The sequence below is a fragment of the Apis cerana genome, linkage group LG4, assembly GCF_029169275.1.
Source record: "Apis cerana isolate GH-2021 linkage group LG4, AcerK_1.0, whole genome shotgun sequence".
Lineage (NCBI taxonomy): Eukaryota > Metazoa > Arthropoda > Insecta > Hymenoptera > Apidae > Apis > Apis cerana.
The window spans coordinates 10636777-10656827 of record NC_083855.1 but is presented as its reverse complement, the minus strand read 5'-3'; the positions used below and the strand labels follow the sequence as shown (position 1 = coordinate 10656827).

At 47.1% G+C, this 20051-nt stretch overlaps 1 protein-coding gene across 5 annotated transcripts in view; it reads left to right on the top strand.

Annotated features, from left to right (window-relative positions):
• The window catches only part of LOC107996057 (uncharacterized), a 245573-nt gene that overhangs the window by 219965 nt on the left and 5557 nt on the right, over window positions 1-20051 (top strand). For all 5 annotated transcript variants that reach the window (XR_009829571.1, XR_009829570.1, XM_062074097.1 and 2 more), the window contains exons 8-11: window positions 3805-3898; window positions 8673-8870; window positions 17961-18173; window positions 18396-20042. Coding sequence is in view for 3 of the 5 variants with exons in the window: in XM_062074097.1 (XP_061930081.1) it covers window positions 3805-3898; window positions 8673-8870; window positions 17961-18173; window positions 18396-20042 (2152 nt within the window). In the remaining 2 variants the exon portion in view is untranslated. The remainder of the gene's footprint in view (window positions 1-3804; window positions 3899-8672; window positions 8871-17960; window positions 18174-18395; window positions 20043-20051) is intronic.

Sequence of the window (20051 nt, the reverse complement as noted above, 5' to 3'; positions counted from 1 at the left end):
CGGATGTCACGCATACAATTGCGGGGGATGCAATTTTTGGAATTATCGACTCGTGAACGAGCGCGCGAGTTTTCCGCCGCGTGCATGCGCGCTCGTAGACACGCGGCTGGACGAGAGCGAAAACCACCATCCCCCTCGGCTCTGTTTGTTTTTGATACGGTTTTCATCGAACGACGGTTCACGCGCCAGCTGCGTCTACACGCAAATGGTAAACCGCCTACTTTCCTCGCAACGATGTAGATAATGGCCTCGACTGTGCATCGTAAAAGCTCGTAAAATCGGCCAAGTGTCAACCGGTCGCGATATACATCGCGATTGGCCTACATTGCATACCCGTCACTTCCTTTGGCTTTACTTAAAATTGTCTGAATTTAAAAAAAAAAAAAAAAATTAAGAAAATGTATTTCGATTTCGAATTCGTTCCTTTTTTTTTTTCCTTCCATTTTTTTTAACATCATTAACGAAAGTTGATGAACGCGAGAGGTGTTTTTCTTGCAATTATTTAAATTACCCGTTTTCGTATTCGGCGTATATTACGGCGTATATTGTAATCGACAAACATGATTTTCGTAACGTTCACGCAATTAACCGATAGTAAATTGGACCGACGGGTGTTATTCTAAATACATTGTTGACAGATACATCGTAGCCTGATAATTCAAATTCAACGTGATTTTCCACGAGGCGAATTAACTTCATCAACGTCTATCCCAATAACCGATTTGACAAAGTTCATCTCCCATGAATCATAACCCGTTCACGCTCCGTGTAAACATATTCATTCCTCTCTAATTAGCGGAATTTTCGTCCGGATCCAACGTTTAATCTCCACTCTCCCTCTCCCTCCCCTCTCCTTCCTTCCCCCTTCCCTCCGAATCGAATAAACGGAAATTCGGTTTATTTCGAGAAGAAACTTGCCATTTAACGAATCCGCGAAAATCGCCCCAGGTTTAAGAAAATGGAAGCGATCGCGACACCTGTTCCCTCTTCCACACAGGCATCGAGGCATCTGGAAACTTGAGAATTAAGAGATTCGTGGAGAAAAGGGGAGGAAGGAGAGAGAGAGAGGGGGGTCATTCGATTATTTCCACCCATTAAAAGCCTCCCTTAACATCCAATCGCGAACGCCACTCCTTTCCCGCTACCACCACCTTCTTTTCCAACTTTCTTACACGAGTTTTACATTTCGCCGGGAAGGGTGGTGGTGAACGGGTGGGAAGGGTGAAAGGAATGAGATAGGAAGGGAGAGGATAGGGAGGAGAGGAGGAGCGTAACTCTGCAAGTTCCTCGACCAAGAAGCTTATCTTGGGCCACGAGCATCGACAACCTTCTCTCTCTCTCTTTCTCTCCTCCCTTTTCTTGTCGGTATCATTGGTATTCCGCGCGGTGGCGCCAATATTGCGTTACCGGAACGCGTCCTGCAAGTGGAATCTTCGGCTACGACTCAGGCCACGATGACACCGAGCAACGTCTCTTGTAAGTCACACCGCAGAGATCCCTTCTCTGCCTCTCCTTTTAATTTACACTCGCCGAAATTAATGTCATCCCCCCATCGGTCGGTAATAGAGACGGCTGAATTTTTTCTTTTTCAATCATTCGTTCCTAGACCTCTCTTCCGCAAAGCTTCTTTCAAGAAAGGAAGGAACGAAGAAAGGAAAAGGAAATTCTTGTCGAGAAGTTGTCGGTAACAAATTTCACTTCGTTTTCTTAAGCGTTCCCCGGATAGACGGTAAGCTCCTCTTCTTTTTTCCCTCAGTTGGGACATCTCTATGGTAATTTTCTTCCTTTTTCTTTCTTCCTTCTTTTTTCTTACAGCGTGTCCGAAATCGCGAAAACGGTTCACACGGTACGAAAATTATCGAAGAATCCTTCAAGAGAAAGAAGAAAGACTTTACGAAGCGCAGTAATTGTACGCGATATATCTTTTTCTTCCTCCGCATCCGGTTTTCCAAATTCAACCAGCGCAATAAATCCCCCCCTCCCGGTCACGTTTGCGTTGGAAAGATCGAATCGTTTGAAGCAGCGGCGAAAGGAAAAAAAAAAAAAAATTAAAATTCGACGACGCATTATAAACGAGGCACGAGGAACGGTCGCCGAGGGGATGTTTTCCGCGCGGTGAAACGACGAGCCAACCCCTTTCGTTCCTCTCAATTCCGAGCGGGATCGCGGAATCAAGTGTTTGAGATTATGACGGAGGCTTCGGTCACGTATTTCATTAACCGTGATGCTGTCGGTTCCGGAGCGCGCAAGGGGGAGGGAGAGAGAGAGAGAGAGAGTGAGTGGTGGCGAATCTCTCGAGGGTGCAGGTAGCCGCGAAATATGTTTGCTTTGCGTTACATCCCCCTGGGATGATCCCGTTATAATTATGAATGTCCTTGTTGTCCCGCGGATCTCTTCTTCGCCTCTTTCTCCTTTCGCTTCCCCCCACCCCTTTAATCTCGTCGAGGGTATTCTCGACGCGAGTTTTCATCGCTTTTTTTTTCCGGGCGCGACAATCATCCGTGGATCGGTTTCGCTTTCGAAATCCAAATCCCCGCCGTATCGAAGCGAAGATTCGATGAAACGGGCAAAGACAAATTGGAATTACTGTATCGGGGAAGGGGGGAGAAGACCGGACTCCTTATTTCCGTTCCCTTTAAAGCAGAGGGGGGAAAAAACGCAGCCCGAAGGGTTTCCAAATCGCTCGCTTCGCGCAGTTCCTTCTCTTCCAGTTGTGTCCCTGGAAAACTATCTCTGTCCTCTTCGCTCTCTATCTCTCTCTTTTTTTCTTCACTCCTCGAAACTCACCGCAAGCTTTCATCTCCCCCTTTTCCATCTCGGGCCTCGAGATTCATCCGATTCTCGTCCGCGAAGATTTCAATCTTGTTTGGTCGAGGTATCGACACGTTCTCATCTTCCTCTCCCGATATTCCCGACCAACCTGCTCCCCTTCCCTACGTTTCCCTCTCTCGCACTCGCATTTACGAAACGACGCGGTCGCGAGAGTGAAAGAGAGAGAGAGAGAGAGAGAGAGGAAAATGGTCGATGTGTATATATCGATCGGTCAGGGCGAATCGAGTGCAGCCTCGAAGGAAATTCCCGGTCGCTTCCGCAGGAAATTCGTGAAACGAGGGACCCTTCGCACCCCTCTTCCATCCTTCCTCTCTTCTTCTGTTTCTTTCTTTTTCCCTCCTGTTCCCCTTCCCTTCTCTCTCTCTCTCTCTTTCCAAAAATTCGTCTATTATAACGTCGTAGATGCATCTCTTAACTAAGCGAGAAAGTCTGGCGAAAGACAAAGGAAAGGAAAGGGGTGAAATTCGACCGCGGTGTCCTTCTATATTTCTGGAAAAGACTTTTCCAGTCTATGAATATATTAAAAGCAAACAAAGCGGAGCACAGCTCCTCTCGTAATCTCTTTCTCCTCTCTCTCTCTCTCTCTCTCTCTCCGTACCAAAGGACGCAACGCTCGTCCCGTTTATTAAACCGTCCCGCAAACGCTTTCTTAAGTACTTTAAGTTAAGCTTCGTCGTTACCCTCGAAAGTCCTGGCTGGTGTCTCGTCTTCTCCCCCTTCCCCGCCCCTCGTCGCGATGAGGGAACAATTAAAATCGCGTCCATCGTCGATCCAAAGCGCCTCGGCTGTCGTTAAGTTAAACAACTTAACCCGAGGGCCTACTCTCTTTGGACGATCAAATTAGATATCAATATTATCGCCACGCTCAGCTTGGAGGAGTAGCATCCCTTATCTCTCTAGATTATCTCGTTCGAACGAGATTGTCACTCATTTTCGTTTCCTCTCTCTCTATTTCTTTTTTCTTCTTTACAGACCGAGATCTGCTCGAGTGCTCTGACGGACGTGATCCACGCGGTCATCAACGGAACGGACGGCTGCCTCTTCTGCTTCGGGCACGCGGGATTAGGTGAGTGTTCACGATTATGTAACGAGATGCAACATCTTGAATGGGATAAAAAACGGGTTAAACATTTTTCATCGTCCTATCACCAAGGGACGACAACGTCTCCTCCAACGTCTGCCTTATTTCCCCTCCGTTCATTGTTCCGACAAAGTTCGACGTCCTCGTGGACAAACCGCCATTGTCCCTCCCTTATCTTGGCGGAGCATGGACAAACAATTATTATAAAATACTATATTCCGTTTTTCTCGTTTGAGCCATCCTGATAAAAAAAAAAAAAAGAAGAAGGAGGAAGAAAAATTTATTTACGTTCGGAATCAAAAATTTTCAAAACTGCTCTCCCTGCTTTCATCGTAATTTCCCTCTGATCCATGGAACGATGATGAAATCACCACGCCATCGACGAAGTTGATTGTTACGTTATAATATTAAAAAAAGAAAGGAAAAAAGAAAAACTAATAAAAGTTCGGTAATAGGCGGATACAGGGAGCGGTAAGCGCGAAAAAGGTTAATAAAAACTTGGTGGGATAAAGTTTGCCTTTTTCTAATTACGCGTGCACCGTGAAAGAATACCAAATCCGATCTACTGAATTTTCAATATCTCTCTTCCGTAACTCCGACGACGAGTTCCCCTTCCATCTCTCGAGCGAGGAATTAGCAATTCACAGGCGCGGCGTGGATTCTTTATTTACACGTATCCCCGAGTAGCACCGTCCATTTTCTCAGCCAGGCAGTTCGCCGCTCGCCGTTTTCATCGCCGCCCCCTCCAAGAAGGAAAAGAGCACCGTCGTCGTCCGAGACGCGCTCGCGAGTTGTTTTACATTTTAAGTAGTGATATCGAGTTTGCATGCAAATGCATGATTATGCGAGGAAACCGAGGGGAAGGAAGGTTTTCTCGGGTCGACGAGAAGGAGAGGCGAGAGCCGCGAGGCGGGAAAACGAGGGAGGGGGAGGGGAAGAAGAGAAGAAGAAGGAGGAGGAGGAGGAGGAGGACGAAAAGTGGAGTCGAAAGGAAACGAGATAATGTATGCTACTGGGGCACTAGCTTTCCTGCGCCCTCTCTTTCTACTTTTCGCCCCTTTCTACCCTCGCCACCCTCCACTCTTCCACCTTTCGAATCTTAACGCATACCGGAGATTATCTTCGCCTCGTCTCGCTGTACTTTCAGCGGAAATAACTTCCGCGCTGACGGATTTATGGGAAGCCCGCTCGAAGAGACCGGTTGTTAAACCTCGCCGCCATGTTACATACACATCGCAAGCCACGAGATTCGATGAATATTCGTGTTTCGTGAATTTTCTTTTTTTTTTTTTCGAAACGCCAATTGCAACAATATCCTCTCGAAGAGGAGGGGTTCGTTCAGCCCTATCGTTCGGCTCGAACGAAGTTCGTTATCGTGGAATAAGAAATTCGATCGAGCGATATCCGCCGCGAGGAGAAATCAATAAAGCGAAAGATGCGTATTCGGGTCTGAGAGAGGACGGAGGAGAGAGCGATGGAGGAGAGATAAGAGGGTCTGGAAGGAGGGCGAAGATAAAGAAACGCCGAAGAGAAGAAAGGCGTGGAAGGAAGCCGGACGAACTTTCATCCCCTCGCGCCTCCGTTGAAGATACTCGAGGCGAGTCTGCGAGCAAACTGCTTTTGATCATCGCTAGGACAACGCGCCTCCTCTCCCTTTCTCTTTCCGTCTGTGTGTCACTCCTCTTCCCCTCCTCTTCCCCCCTCTCCTTCTCCTCCCCTTTCTTTGTAGCTCCCCTAACTCTTTACCTTGCCGCTTCCTGCTGCTTTGACACGGAGAGGGGCAGGGTGAAACGCACGAACAAAAGACGAGAGAAGGTAAAGTCGGCGAGATGATGCGCGTGGATCGCGTGGACAGTCTTAAAGTTACGCTTCTTCTAATTTCTCTTCTTCGCTGAATTGCGCGCTCTTCTTCGTCGACTCTTCTTCCCGTTTCGTTCTCAACCCCGCTGCGAGAAATGCGAGGATAAATAGGCGAGGAAGGAGAGAGAGAGAAAAGAAAAAAACGAGAGGAACAACAACGTAGGAAGGACTACGGGTGGCGGAGCACCGTGAAAGCTACGTGATTTGTCGTATGGAAAATTCTAAAGGGAAGGACGAAGAGGCGCTCCCTGTATGACAGCCAGACAATACGCCCTTTTGTACTTTGTAACGCGGTGCTAATTACTCCGCATCAGGCACAGCCCTTAAGGTACACGCTGTCGAACCCTTTTACCGCGAGAAACCACCGAGAAAGCAGATTAACCAACAAAACGAGAAGAGAGCCGGCGAAGAACGCCACGAGTCTGCGAACGCCCGGCCCCTTTGACATGCAAATACTCGCGATAATTATACCGGGAAACGATGATTCGCGCTATGTTTTTGCCGCGGTTGCGTGGCCCGATTCACCTCGGCCCGGAGAAAGGGGTACTAATTCTTTCAGCCGCGTGCTTCGCTTCATCCTTTCCGCAAAGGTGGAAAAAACCTTCCAAGGATTCGTGATCGATACGAGTCGACTCTCGGCCAACTTAACTAGCCGACTTCTTTCTTTTCTTTCATTGAAATTTCCAATATACGATATAATTTCGTTCGATTCGCTTCTCCGACATTCGTTCGAACGAATCTTTCCATAAATTGACGAGGCAACACCAATTCGTAATCGACGGGAACGAGAAATAAAGTTTATCATTCGTTTCTCTTTTCCGAGGATGAATTCTCGAAAATGGAATTGCATCGAGTTTAAAAACACTCGATTTTTCTCGTTTCCTCTACGTACGGAAGTATGGAAGTAATTTTTCCATAATTTTTCTATTTTTTCCTTTGGCAGCCGATTTATATTCGTCAACGTGGTTGCAAAAAAAAGAAATATCACGATCTATTCGTATTACTGTATTACTCGCTGTAAAATGGCGCTGTAATCTCTGCTTTAGGGGGGATAATCGAGGGGGTTAATCCGGGTAACATCGCTGAATCTGACCGGAAAGTTGATTCGAGAGTGACGAATGGCCAGGGCGAAAGGATCGAGGGCCGCCCGCCCCCTTCTTCCCGGTTTCTAATTAAATAACAACATAATTCAACGTCTTACGTTAAACAATTAAATAACGTTTAAGATTCAGCGACGGCTGCCGGTACTTTCCCCATTATTTCGCCGTTCCAGCCAGCCAACGTGAGAATCCACCCCTCGAATTCTTACGCCTTTCGCTTTCAATCCCTCCGCCCTCCACTTCCTTCCTCTCCGTCCCTCACTTTCTCCTTTCTCCCTTCGCTCCCCCTCTTCCTTTTCTTCCTTTTTCTTCTTCTTCTTCTTTTTTTTCTTTTTCGGCCGAACTCTCTCGCCGCGGTATTGTTTTATGATTTTAATAAGACTCTTTTCGTTTCCCTATCGGCAATCCTTCTTTCCTCTCGTCACGTCGCCGCCTTTTCGCGTTGAATTCCAAAGTTTCACCCTTGCGGCCCGAAGAATGCTATTCTAACGGGGTGTATTCATCGGGAACGATATTGTAGATATTGAAAAAAAAAAGGGTGCGGAAGAAAACTTTAGGAAGATGAACAGAATCGAATATTAAGGTTAAGGTTATGTTAACCGATGCATCCATGTGGTTGGGATGCCGATTTTTTCGTATATCGAATCACCAACGTTTTTCTACTGTTACTTTCAAAAATAGACGAAACGTCGCTAGTACACGGTTCTACGAATTTTATCATTATATCGAAATATAACGAGGGATTAGAGAAAACGAATATCTGTAGTGAGCAGCAACGTTCCAACGTCGTGATCGAACAATTTCTAGTTTTATGATTATACGAAGAATGCTACTTTAAAGAATAGTGGGAAAAAATGAGAGACTTAAATTAATCAGAATCGAAACGTGATGCATATATCGATACTTGTACAAATAGAGTGATTCCTTCTTCAATTTCTTAAATTCACCACGAACAGCGAGCCCATAAAGCGGACGTCATTCTCGTTTACGTCGATTTCATCGAAAATCGCGGACTTGTAATGGTAACCGAATTAATCGGCTCCAATCTGTCCGCCGTAGAAATTAGATCCTCGTTACGCATCGTGATTATGATGGAGCGTGTGCGCTCGTTGTTTTCCCCACGGCGTGAACCGGTAAATAGTAAACAAATTAATTGTCGCCGGCCGGGACCACAAATCAGGCGTCGCGATTTGTTGCGTCGATCTGCAGATTTTCACCGAGTATATACCCGCTGGATTTTCAAAGGGCAACCGTGCGAATCGATTTCGCGGTCGCGAAAAGCGAGGGAAATCAATCGCGCGTTGTCCGTGCCACCGCGAATCGTTTAATCGTGGTGGCAGGTTCCGGCCCTTGACTTCCGGTCAAACGTTCGCTGGAAGGAAAAAGCGAGTTCATCGAGAGGTGATTCGTCCTTGAAAATAAAAATCGAAGCGCAGAAATGTTATAAAGCGCATCGATAACGTTGATGAAGCACTAAAAACGTAATTCGATGCGGAATTTTCAAGGAAGTGAAAGAATTTTCCAAATCTCCATTCGCATAAGGTACGAGTTTATTCCATTTGGATCCTTCGATCCTCTTCGATTTTTCATATCGCGTTATCGGATAAATTATCGATGATCTTCGAGATGTCTCAGATCTCTTCGATTTTTGACGTCGCATTATCGAATGTATGAAACAGCAATGGATAAATTATCGACGATCGAATCGATCGAAATGGTTGCAATTTTCCATTTGCCCCAGAAATGACGTTGCAGAATGGGCTCAGATCGACTCTTACCGTGGTTTTATCCTTTCGCAGGGAAATCTCACACGATGCTGGGTACGCCGGAAGCAGGGCACACTCTAGGAGCGATCCCCTGCGCGATCGCCTGGCTGTTTCGAGGAATATCCGAGCAGAGGCAGAGGACGGGAGCCAGATTCAGTGTCAGGGTCAGTTGCGTGGAATTAACCACCGGTCAACAGCAGCTCAGGGATCTCCTCGCGGCTCACGCTAACGGTGAGTAAATACTGCGAGATTCGGATCGTGTGAAACTGCCACTACACCCGCAAATCCTGTACAAATCTTGAAAGGATAACGAGGGCAGAAAGCAAATACACTCGTTTCACGCTCCAACGTGACGGTAAGAAACGTCAAGAAGCCAAATAGCTCGTCTGTCCAAACGCGTCCATTTACCATTCGAGTCGTCAAAATTTTCAAGACGAAAGACGAGAGAATACTTTTCGCCGAAACGGGACGATTCGGTTCTAAAACGGATCGTTCGCAATCACCGAGGCGACGTCCAAGTTTTCTCGTTTCCTCGATCGCGCGTGGTATCGTGGCGTGTCGAAGAAACTTGAGTCGTAAGAAACACTTGTCCCGAGCCCGGCCTCCCTTTAACGAACCTTCCCTTTCGACGATTCGCTCTCGCGTCTATAAAACGACTGTCCTTGGGATCTACAGTACGCGCGATATAGACAATGTAGGTTGGAGGGGTTGAAAGTTTTCTTCGAGATAGGATTGAATTCGCCGCGATTAATTCGATGCTTGGAACAATGCGGGCGAGTAAGTAGAACCGTTTTGGATGAATCGGCGCACAGCGGAGGAGAATTGTCCCTGACATTGACGACGTCGATGGAACGATCGTGCTTGCGGACTTGATTTTTAAAATCGAATCGTTACGAATTGTGATTACTAATCGAATTTTCTCTTATATTCATTCAACATTTTCCACGAAACGAATTATATCTTGGGAATTATATGTTTTTCGAGCCAAAAAAAATCCTTCTTTTAATAAAAAAAGAAGGAAAGGAGAGGGATTAAAATCCTTTAGAATATAAATCCAGAGGGAACAACAAGACCGAAGCGAAGCGAATCTGTCATTCTGGAGAAGCATGGTCGAGGTAAATTGCATCGATAAAAATAGGAGTGGAAGAGCGGTTTTAAACGCGGCCTCGGAGTTCAGAAAATAAGAAGTCGGTAACAAGAGGATGGGAGAGAAATTACATCCGAAAATCGCATATTCCATTTGCTCGATGCCACTCCGATACTCTAATCCCATCGACTTCTGTGTCTTTCGATCGGTAAGAATGGACCGTAATAATCATCCAAGGGGATGAGGAGAGGGCATTGGTCGAACGTCTGTAAGAATGAAATCGTTGCATTTCTTCTTCCTCTTTTTTTTTTTTAACTTTGTTTTCTCTCGTTCCGGCATCCGTAAAAGATTCCGCCGAGTATAATATGCAGGAAACGGGACGAGAACCGTCCTGGTCGTCGTTTGGTTTCGTCTTCACGGACCACCTCGTCCACTCGTTGGTCCGTAAAATTGAAGGGTAAGATTATTTCTTATCTCCCTTCTCTCTCGCTCTCTCTTTCTCGTTCGTCCTCCCTCTTCGCTTCTTCTCCTCATCTCCTCTTTGTTTCCTACCTCCGTGGAAGAATTGCGGGGAACAACTCGAAGGACTAATAAGAAACCGAAGGGATGGAGGCTCCTCCGCTGCGGTGCACTTATGGGAACTCTCGAAATCTGGGAGCAGGAGGAACGAGCCCTCCTCCAAACGATCTCTGAAAATTAATCTTCGAGGTTCATTTCTCTCGTCTCCTACGATCCTTTCGACTATCGCTCGACCCTCGAAAAATCGAGAAGTATTTTCGCACGGGCGTGCGTTTCGATCCATTACTTTCGTACCTCCTCGTCGTTCCTGGAACTCGGTATCAGTGATTTACATCGTTGCGCTCTTCTCTACACAGACGCGTCGACCGTTATCGAGGTTATCGTAGGAGTAGGAGCGGCCGTGGGTGGTGGTCGTGGGGATGGAGGATCGAATTTAAAAATTAAAAAGGTCACGCGCGGGTACGGTGCATTAAGAAACAATTGGCGGCGTGTACAATGTAACCGCCAAAGTTATCGCGATCGTGTCTTGGAAGAGGATAAATACGAGAGGGTCATAATCTCAAAGGGTTTAGAATCGTAGTAAATTTCGCAGCTGACATTAACGTAGAAGTCGCGTGCCACGTTTGGAACGTGGCGTTATTAAACTGCTGTGTCGAATCAAGCTTCCTTCGTAACGTTGCCACCGGCGCGGGCTATATAAGCCGACTATATACGATTAATTTTCTTTTTTCTTTCTTTTTCTCTTGTTCTCTTTCCACGGCACGTTCCTTTAATATAAAATCGAGAAACGTTTCCTCTAATCCTTTTTCCATTCGAAACGAGAATTCGACAAAGAACGGAATAAATTTCAAGGGACGAAGTTTCCTCGACGAATTTGCTTGAAAAGTAAGGGGGAGGAAGGGGGACACGTACGTGCAAACGCTACATTCCTCGAGCAAAAAACCAAAAGTTTCACCTCTGATCCACAGTTTTCGAAAGGAGCTGCGCGGCGCGTGTTCTGGGTCTTAACGAGACAGATTCTTTCCGCTTTTCCCCGAAACGCTAACTAATTAAGACGCGATACAATTAATTTTCCAGCTTATTAAATAATTAACTCGTATCTCGAGGCCTGCGTCTTGCCTGCAGAAACGTTCGAAACCGCCTCCTCCTCCTCCTCCTCTCCTTTCAGACTTTCCCGTTTGTGTCTCTCCCTCGCCGTTTGCCGAGAAACACCGAAAACCAACCCGAATCCCCCGTCCTTTCCCTCGACCAACGCAACCACCCTTCCTCCAACTTGGGCTTTTCCACCCGGCAACTCGATAATCCCGGCTCCGGTAATTATTTAAAGTTTTCGACGGGACCCAGAGCGGAACAGAGGACCAGAAGCGGAATACCTTTCGTCTTTGCGGTAATTTACTTTTGTTTCTTTCCACCCCCGCTCCACTTTACTCCAACCTTCGCTTCCGCCCCATTTTCGATGGATTTCTATCTCCGCCTCTCGATTCATTCACGATCCAAACACGAACCGCTCTCTTTCCTCTTTCTCTTTCTCTCTCTCTCTGCGGCGAAAAGAGCGTGAAACGATCTTTCCGTAACCTCGAGCTCTTCTTTTAAGCGACCGTGTGCGTTTCCACGAGGAAAAGGTGAGGGAGGGAGAGAGGGAGGCGGCAAGAGAAATATTTTTCCCGGGATATTTTTCGAGGCGAGCGCATTTACGCGGTATGGTCGCGTAATAATTTCCATCGTGACTCGCTCGCGCGCTTATTGTTTTATACTTGTACGCGCGTAAAGCGGATAAGAAGGGAGATAAGGGCGGAGGGCAAAAAAGTAATGGAGAGAACGTCGTCGTTGAAGCGCTCTGCTTTTAAAGTAAAGCGTGACGGATGCGCCTTTTACCTCTTTTCTCTTTATCTCTCGTTTTCTCGGAAGATCGAGAATCGAAGGGAGAACCATTGGCCAAATTCTTATTCGGTCAACAATCTGGAGTATCTTCGTTCGATCGTTTTATCATCCGGATGAAAGGGAAAAGGCATCCCTTCGTTTTGTACTCGCGAATGCTTCGATCGCGCGAATTATTTGTTAATTTGTTTGCCGGCCGACCGAAACGATCGAGTTAAATAACCTCGAAGCCGCGTGTTTGCGTTTTCGATACACGAAGCAGAAAGTATACATTGAACCGCGGGTGTAACCGATGATGCATCTGCGGTCGGAAACGGTTCTACGTCTCCATTTGTCATCAACCATTGTCGGAAGGGAAGGTATTCCGCGAATATCAGCGGATATAATAAGAATTCGCTTGACGATCTTTAATAAATAAAATTGAAACAACGTTTGTCAATTATAATTTGTCAATTATATAGATATCAGACAGGATTTTATTGGATTATTATTATTATTATCCTGTTGCAGATCGGAAACGTAATTCTCTCTAATAAGACTTGCGACGTCCCGACAGTTTTATTAAGAATGATTAAATAAAGTTTCACAGGATAGTTTCCATCCGAGAAGGCAATTTTTATTACCGATTTAACAACCGAACGAACTATTCAGGCATAATTAATTTTCATAATTTGATAAAATAATATCGTTCGTGTCCTCTTCTCTTCTCTTCGGTTTTCATTCTCATTTATCCAACGGATTCGATTTATTCGGAAACCTCGTTCGGTCGGTTAATTAGATATCCGCGTGGGGATTATCCCCCCCTTGCGCGTCCCCTAATTTTCCACGTCGAAAGAGAGAAAGATTCGTGGAATCATCAATTGTCAACGGTATAATATTTGTCATAAACTCTCCATCCCCCTCTTCCCTCTTCCCAGGACGAATCGCTTACGGAGACGGGTAACTTTTACGACGGGGGGAGGAGGGGAGGAGGATCTCTAGCGTGCGGTTGGCAATTAAAGAAAAGCATGGCCGTCTTAAGCCGTCGTAGCGGGTCGCTTTCTCGGCAAATGGTAGCGCGGGCAATGGCCCGTGCCCCTCGCTGCAGAAATTGGAGATCGTTCCGTTAACGACAGCCTTCCTCACTTCGTCACTTGAAAGTTTAATGAGGCGAGGTCTCCGCCCAGAAGGTCTCCTTTCCAAAAAAGTAAACTCTTGGTTTATGTTGGCCGGTAATAATTTTTCGTAGCGCAGTCGTAACGGGCCGATCTCTAATCTCCCGGCCACCTCTATTTCCTTTTCAATTTCTCTCGACGTGGACACGCGTGTTCTTCCTTCCCGGGAGAAATTTTAGAATATCGAGAGATCGCGAGATCGAGACTCGACCTTAAATTTAATTGGCAATTAGAAGATTGGATTCAATTAGTGGATTATATTTAGACTTTTCAACGATTTCTTATCTTCGCGAAGAGAATACCCTTTGACTCGAGTCTGTTGGCTTCCCCAAAAGGGTTTTATATCCCGTTGTTACTCAACGGGTTCCGCAACAGTTGATTGGATGTAATCCAATCCGGTGCGAATGCTCGTGCTTTCTTTGAGTCTAGCTACGTGCTCGTCGCGTACTATATCTTGACAGAAGGATAGGAGGATATTTATTAAGTTAGAAGAGGGTGGGAAGGGGGAGAGGAGATGGGAAGCGGGAGAAAAATGGAATTAGAAAAAGCTGGAATAAAAGCCAAAGTGGATCCGGGAGAAGCGTGTACGAAATATCGTATAGTGGAATTCGAAAGCACCACCACCGCCAACGAAAACAGAGTGAGAAGACCTTATGAAAGAATAACACGCCGAGTTAATTGCAACGGTCATTCCCTGGATTAACGGGGATAGCGCGAAGAACGGTTGCAGCCTCGTGTGAGTTCAACCTCTCTATTATCTCGCGCATTTCTCCTCTCGTGAGATTTCGTTCGACGTGGCGTTCGTCCGTTTGTAACGAGAAATATCTGGAAGAGGGAGAGCTCGTTCCGTTATTAAGAAATTCGATTCGACCCCCTTCTATCCCACCTTCCTTCGACACAGCTTGGTCGCGATCGCGAGAACCGCGTTGAAAACCTGCAAGGGCATCGAAAAGAGGAGGGGGAGGACAAGCAATAAGTCGGCGAGTATTAAATTAAAGGGATTTCGAATTAAAAGTGGCGGGCAATTTATCCCCGACCGTATAAATAAAAGTTAACGACTAAACGAGCATTCCCGTGCTTATTACGGTGAGAAATGATTTATAGAAAACTTTCTCTCTTCCTTCTCCTCTTCCTCTTTTTCCTTTTCTCCCTTTTCCCTCCCCCTTTGCTCGGGAAAAATACGGGAAACGCGCGCGTCTCCCTACGGATCCTCGAGTTATGGCCAAGACGGGACCGACTTTCACGACAGACGAATATTCACAGCCGCTTATTACGAGCTTTTCCCGTCGTTCCCTCCGGCTCTATCCGGCCTCTCCGCGACCTACGACCTTCCCTCCCTCGTCGTGTCGCTACCTGAAACGGCGCCCCTCCCCCCGCGAGGCCGAGACCGAGGAGGAAGGGAAAGAGGAAAACGCGGTGAGCCGGTGGTCTTCGCCTCGCGCAGTTATTTCGGCGAACGTGTACGACCGCGCAAACCACGTTTTCCATCGTCCCTGTCTACCGCTGTTTCCACTTTAATACCCGGATCCGGGTATTCGTTAATTTTCTTCCTTCTCTCCCGTTCTTTCTTCCTCCCCCGTTTCTCCGAGACAAAAGTCGCTCTACTCGATATACGCCTCAACGAATATGTTTCGATGTATCGATGAATCAATAAAAAAAAAAACCATTATCGATCGATACGAAGAGAAAAAGAAGAAAGCTTCCCTTCGATTTTTTCTTCGACAATCGTATAGAAAAATTGCGTTTAAAACGACGTTCTTCTCCCCCGAACTCTATTTAACCCCTCTGGACAGAGGGTTCCGTCTATAATAAACTTTCACAGCCGGAAAAGCGGAGTAACGGAGTTTCGAGGCGTGCGTGCACGAGGCGTTTGGGAAAAACAGTCGTGTAGATCGGCCTTGGTCATTCGAAATAGTGGAAACAGATTTTTTCCACTGCCCTCCGACAGATTCACCCTCGAGGATGGAGGGGGCTCGATCGGGGGAGGTGGTCGAGATGGTATTTGAAACGCGTCGAAAAACGATTTATCCGGCATCCCTTCGGCCGAGGGCCGACGAAGCCGTGCAGTTTCCGGTGTTTCCTCGCGGAGCATCGCCGTTTTATTTCCACCGTATATAGTCGTGGAAGGCTACGCGTGCCCCCTTCTCCCTCTTACGTCGTTGCGAACCACCGTCACGCGGACCAGATGCCGACGATATTACTTTCTCCTGTCCCTTTTATGGATATTGCCACGCCTCTGCCGCATTAATACGTCCGAGCGAGCGTGCACCACCTCTTCGTTGTTCTTCCTTTCGTTAGGCTTTCTCGTTATTCCCTTTTCTAATGAAACCGGATTTCCTTTGATCAGTTGCACGTAAAATTATGAAATTTGAATATTTATCTCGTCCTCTCGCTTTACGGTTTTAATTTTACGGTCCAAAGATTTTTTTCTTTTTTCTTTTCCTTTCCTCCGTCCGGAAGGAGGAAATTCGGTTTATAGAAATCTGGCGTAATTTCCAGGGTTGTGCAAGGGTTGGAAAGAGGTCGTAAAAAAAAAGTAAAGTAGATAGACAAGGGGATACCGTTGGTTACCGAACGGGATAACGAGAAGCTACTATGATTCGCCCTTGATTTTTTTTTTACGACACCAGTAAATGAGTTGGCGAGGTAGTAAAACCTTAATTGGATATTCGACGAGGAGGTTATTCAAGATTATCGCCGCGAGCCGATACACCCTTCTATCCGTTCCTTCCTTTCGAACGAACCATAGACAGAGATCGCGAAATTTGTCTAGCCGACCGATAGTCGACTATTCGCTTCCTCGGCGGAGGGGAGAAGAAAGGGTCCCAGACTTTTTTACGATCTCCATAGAATCGATAGACACATAATAACGATCGTTGCCTCTCGATTCCGTCCACCTTCCTTCCCTCCATCGTTTCGCATCGAAAGCTGTTTTCTAAGACGGTTGGCAATATGTCACCGTTGAGGCTGTACATAAAACACGCCCGGTTTACGAGCCGATCAGATGGCGCGTGTGTTATTACGAAAACTTCCGAAACCCTTGTCAAACGCACAAGCGTAAAATTTCTCCCTCTCTCCGGAACGTTATAAATTCCTCGTCGATCTTCCGCCATCGAGATCACCGCACCGTATCTCGAGTTCGCTCGATCTATCGGGTGGGGGAAGGAGGAGGGGGAGAAGAGGAAGAATCAAATCGGGAGGGGATTTTTCATTTCTCGGATGACGTCCACGGTTGGATAGTGTATTTTTCGAGAAATCCGTATTATAAGAGAAAGGAGGCGGCGCATAAAATATCCAAGACTCGAGGAGGCGGTATAACGGAGCTTTTACGGTGATCACTATTTACAGATGTGTTTCTCCGCATTACGTTGATTATTCGCGCAGAGACCTGTAGTTCGTTGGCCATGCAGCGAGCGAGCTGGTCATCGATAGTTATCCGTGATAACGTACCGTGATATCCCCGCGTTTCTTTCGACGTCGTAAGATATGAAACGTATAGTCCATGAAACGCTCGATAATACGAAAAGATAACAGTTGTTGCTGTACAAGGTAAGCGCACGGAAAGTGTAAGTAACTTTTAATTTAAGCAAACTGAAAGAAAAAATGGTTCAGAATCTAAGAAATGGCAGTTGGAACATAAATATAGAAACGAGTAAGTATTTTGAAAATAATTCTAAGAACTTTCAAAAAACAAACAATGAAAAAATGTAAATGAACAAACCAACGTTTGCAAACAAAGAAAAATTTTGAAACAGGGATGAAAATTTTTAAAAATTTCCGAAAATTTTTGTAAATAAACATTGAAAATAAACGAAACAATATTTTGAAAGCACAGTTTGAAAATGTAAAAATTTTTGTGAATTCCAAGAATTTGACGTCACTTTTAAAAAGATGAAATTCGAATGGAGATGATACGTGAAATTTTTCTTGGGATTTAACGTATTTAACTTACCTTATACTTACCTTTTTAACATTTTAAATATTCCTTTTGGAATATTTTTTCATTTTACTCAATATTGATTAAAAAATTTCTATATAAATAGCAAAACTACTAATTTAGAAGATAATTAAAAATCTCCCAAAATAATAGTTTGTTTTACCATACGATAGAATATTCTTTAATAGGAAACGGATATATCACAATGCAACGTAATTTTATTTTCGTACAACGTCTCTATTTTTACAAAAATATATACAATATCACATGTTCTCTTGAAACCACTCGACTTTTACTCGAAATATTTTTCAACCGCGGAGCAAGAAATAGCAACGTAAATCAAAATTCGATAATATACGATATCCTGATATTTTATTTTAAATCCGCAAAATATTCAAATATTCTCTCTATAAATACACATAGACGGATGCTTCGACATCATTTCTTCTCCTGTGCACGTTTCACGTTTCATATATTCAACTTATCGACATAGGAGAAAAACTAACTAACGCTTAAAATTCACCCGGTGTCCGTACCTGGTTCCTTTGACGGAAGCGGAATTGCCATTTCCCTAACGACGCGCGGAAAGCTTATTAAGATCAGGATATATTCACGTGGAGGGGAAAAAAAGAAAGAAAAGAAAAAGAAACCACCCCTACACGTGTTATTATTTATCGTCGAGCGCCTGGTGACAAGCGTGGCAAGGGACGCGTGTAACGTGATTTGCCGTGGCTCTTTGTTCCCAGATTCGGAGCAGTCGCCGGCCGTGTACTTGAGGGACGACCCACTGTTCGGGAGCCTGCAGCTGCAGCAGCACAGCGAGCTTCGTGCGCCGACTGCGGAACGTGCCGCCTTCTATTTGGACGCTGCGGTCGCGGGCCGACAACGAGAGGACGGCGACGCGCACATGCTCTACACCCTCCACGTTTATCAGTACAGCGTCGCGGGCAAAGGTGGAGGTGAGCGCAACCCACCTTTCTCTCCTCCCTCCCTCCCTTCCGCGCTTTCGGTCTCGGCCTCGAGTGGCTTCGAGACCTCGGGCTTCGCCGAGGCCGAGATCAACCCCCGAAATCGCGTCGTTCCTCGAATCCGACGAGACGTACAATTCGTGGGATCCCAGGGAAATGGAACGATAGAAGAGTCGAAGAGTTGATTATTCATTATTTTTAATTATTTTCCAGTGGCTGGAGGGAGAAGCAGGCTCCACCTGATGGACTTGGGTAATTCGGACCGCGGCAAGTCCTCGGGGGGGATCCCGTTGTCGGGGCTTGGAAACATCCTGCTGGCGATCTTCAACGGGCAGAAGCATCTCCCGTACAAGGAGCACAAGCTGACCCAATTGCTGAAGGAGTGTCTCGGCTCGTTGACGTGCCACGCCGCTATGATCGCCCACGTGTCCCCCAACGCTCAACACTACACGGAGACGTTGACCACCGTGCAACTGGCGTCCCGAATTCATCGGATGAGGCGGAGGAAGATCAAGTTCGTGGGTGGGGGCGCGCAGGGGGCGGGGAGCGGGGGGAGTTCCGGGGAGGAGGCGGCCAGGCAGAACAGCGAGTGCGATCCGAGCTCGAGCGACCTATCGGCGGACACGGTGATCTACGTGGGGCCCAGCACCGACGACGCCACGGACGGGGAACATCCCCCCGTCTACATACCCAGCCTTAACTCCGGGGACAATCGTTGCGCGATGGGGAGGGTGTTGAGGGGATCCGCGGCCGAGAGGCCTTGCAAGATACCCGAGGAGAGGAGCCCGGTTCACAAGTCGACCAAGGCTGTGAAAACGTTGACGCAGACAGCCTCGAAGCAGACGTCCCCCGCCCATACCGCCACTCCCAAGGCCAGCCCGGCGAGGAAGAGCTCGTCGGCCAAGATTCTCCTCCCTTCGTCCAAGGTGAACGACTCGCCCGGGAGCAAGATCCCGGTGGCTGCGCCCAGCGGTGGCTCGGACGAGCAGTGGATAGACGGTCCGAGGATCTCCAAGTCGAAGGTCGCCGAGGCTAGGCACATGCTCAAGGATCCTCACCACAAGAGGGAGACGTGGATCGACGGGCCGATGCAGTTGACCGGGCCGCCCACCTTGCAGCTACACGCTCAGCAACATTCCTCCGGTTACGGGTTCATGGACAGCCACAAGAAGAGCATGATCAGGAAATGGGTGGAGAATCAGGCGTCGCAGATTCAGAAGAGCAGGCACGCCGCGGCGAGGATCGAGGCCTCCAAGTCCGTGTCAGGCCAGTCGTCCGCCCAGTTCAAGGAACTGACCACGTTCAAGACGTGCTCGGGCATGGACGACGACGACACCTCGTTGTCCACGGTCGAGAGCGACAGCCTGAAGGCGAACGAGATCGAGGACATTACCGAGAAACTGGGCGCCAAGCTGAATCTTCTCAACGTGAAGTCGAACACGGATTCGGGCCTCGATCTGACGGCCAGCCCCGTGATGGACGACAGCGTGGACAAAGGGAAGTTGGATCTCCAGGAGGACGAGGACGATGACGAGGAAATCGTGGTGCCTCCCCCGTTGCCTCTGATCGAGCCGCTGAGCAACGGGGTGAGCAGGGAGGTCTCGATGGAGAGCCTCAACTTGTCGCACAAGGACATCGTGTTGCCCTCCAGGCATTCGCTGTCCTCCGAGGACGAGATCTTGGAGATCGTCGAGGTCGAGGATCTGGAGCCCGTCCCCATGCAGGACTCGTGTCTCCAGGTGACCGAGGAGGACATCGCCTTGTGCATGGGGGAGAATCCTTTGCCCGAGAGCGATCAGGAAGAGCATCCTTTGAGAATTCTCAGCCAGGAGAATCTTACCGTCGTATCCACGTTCACCGGTAAGTAAA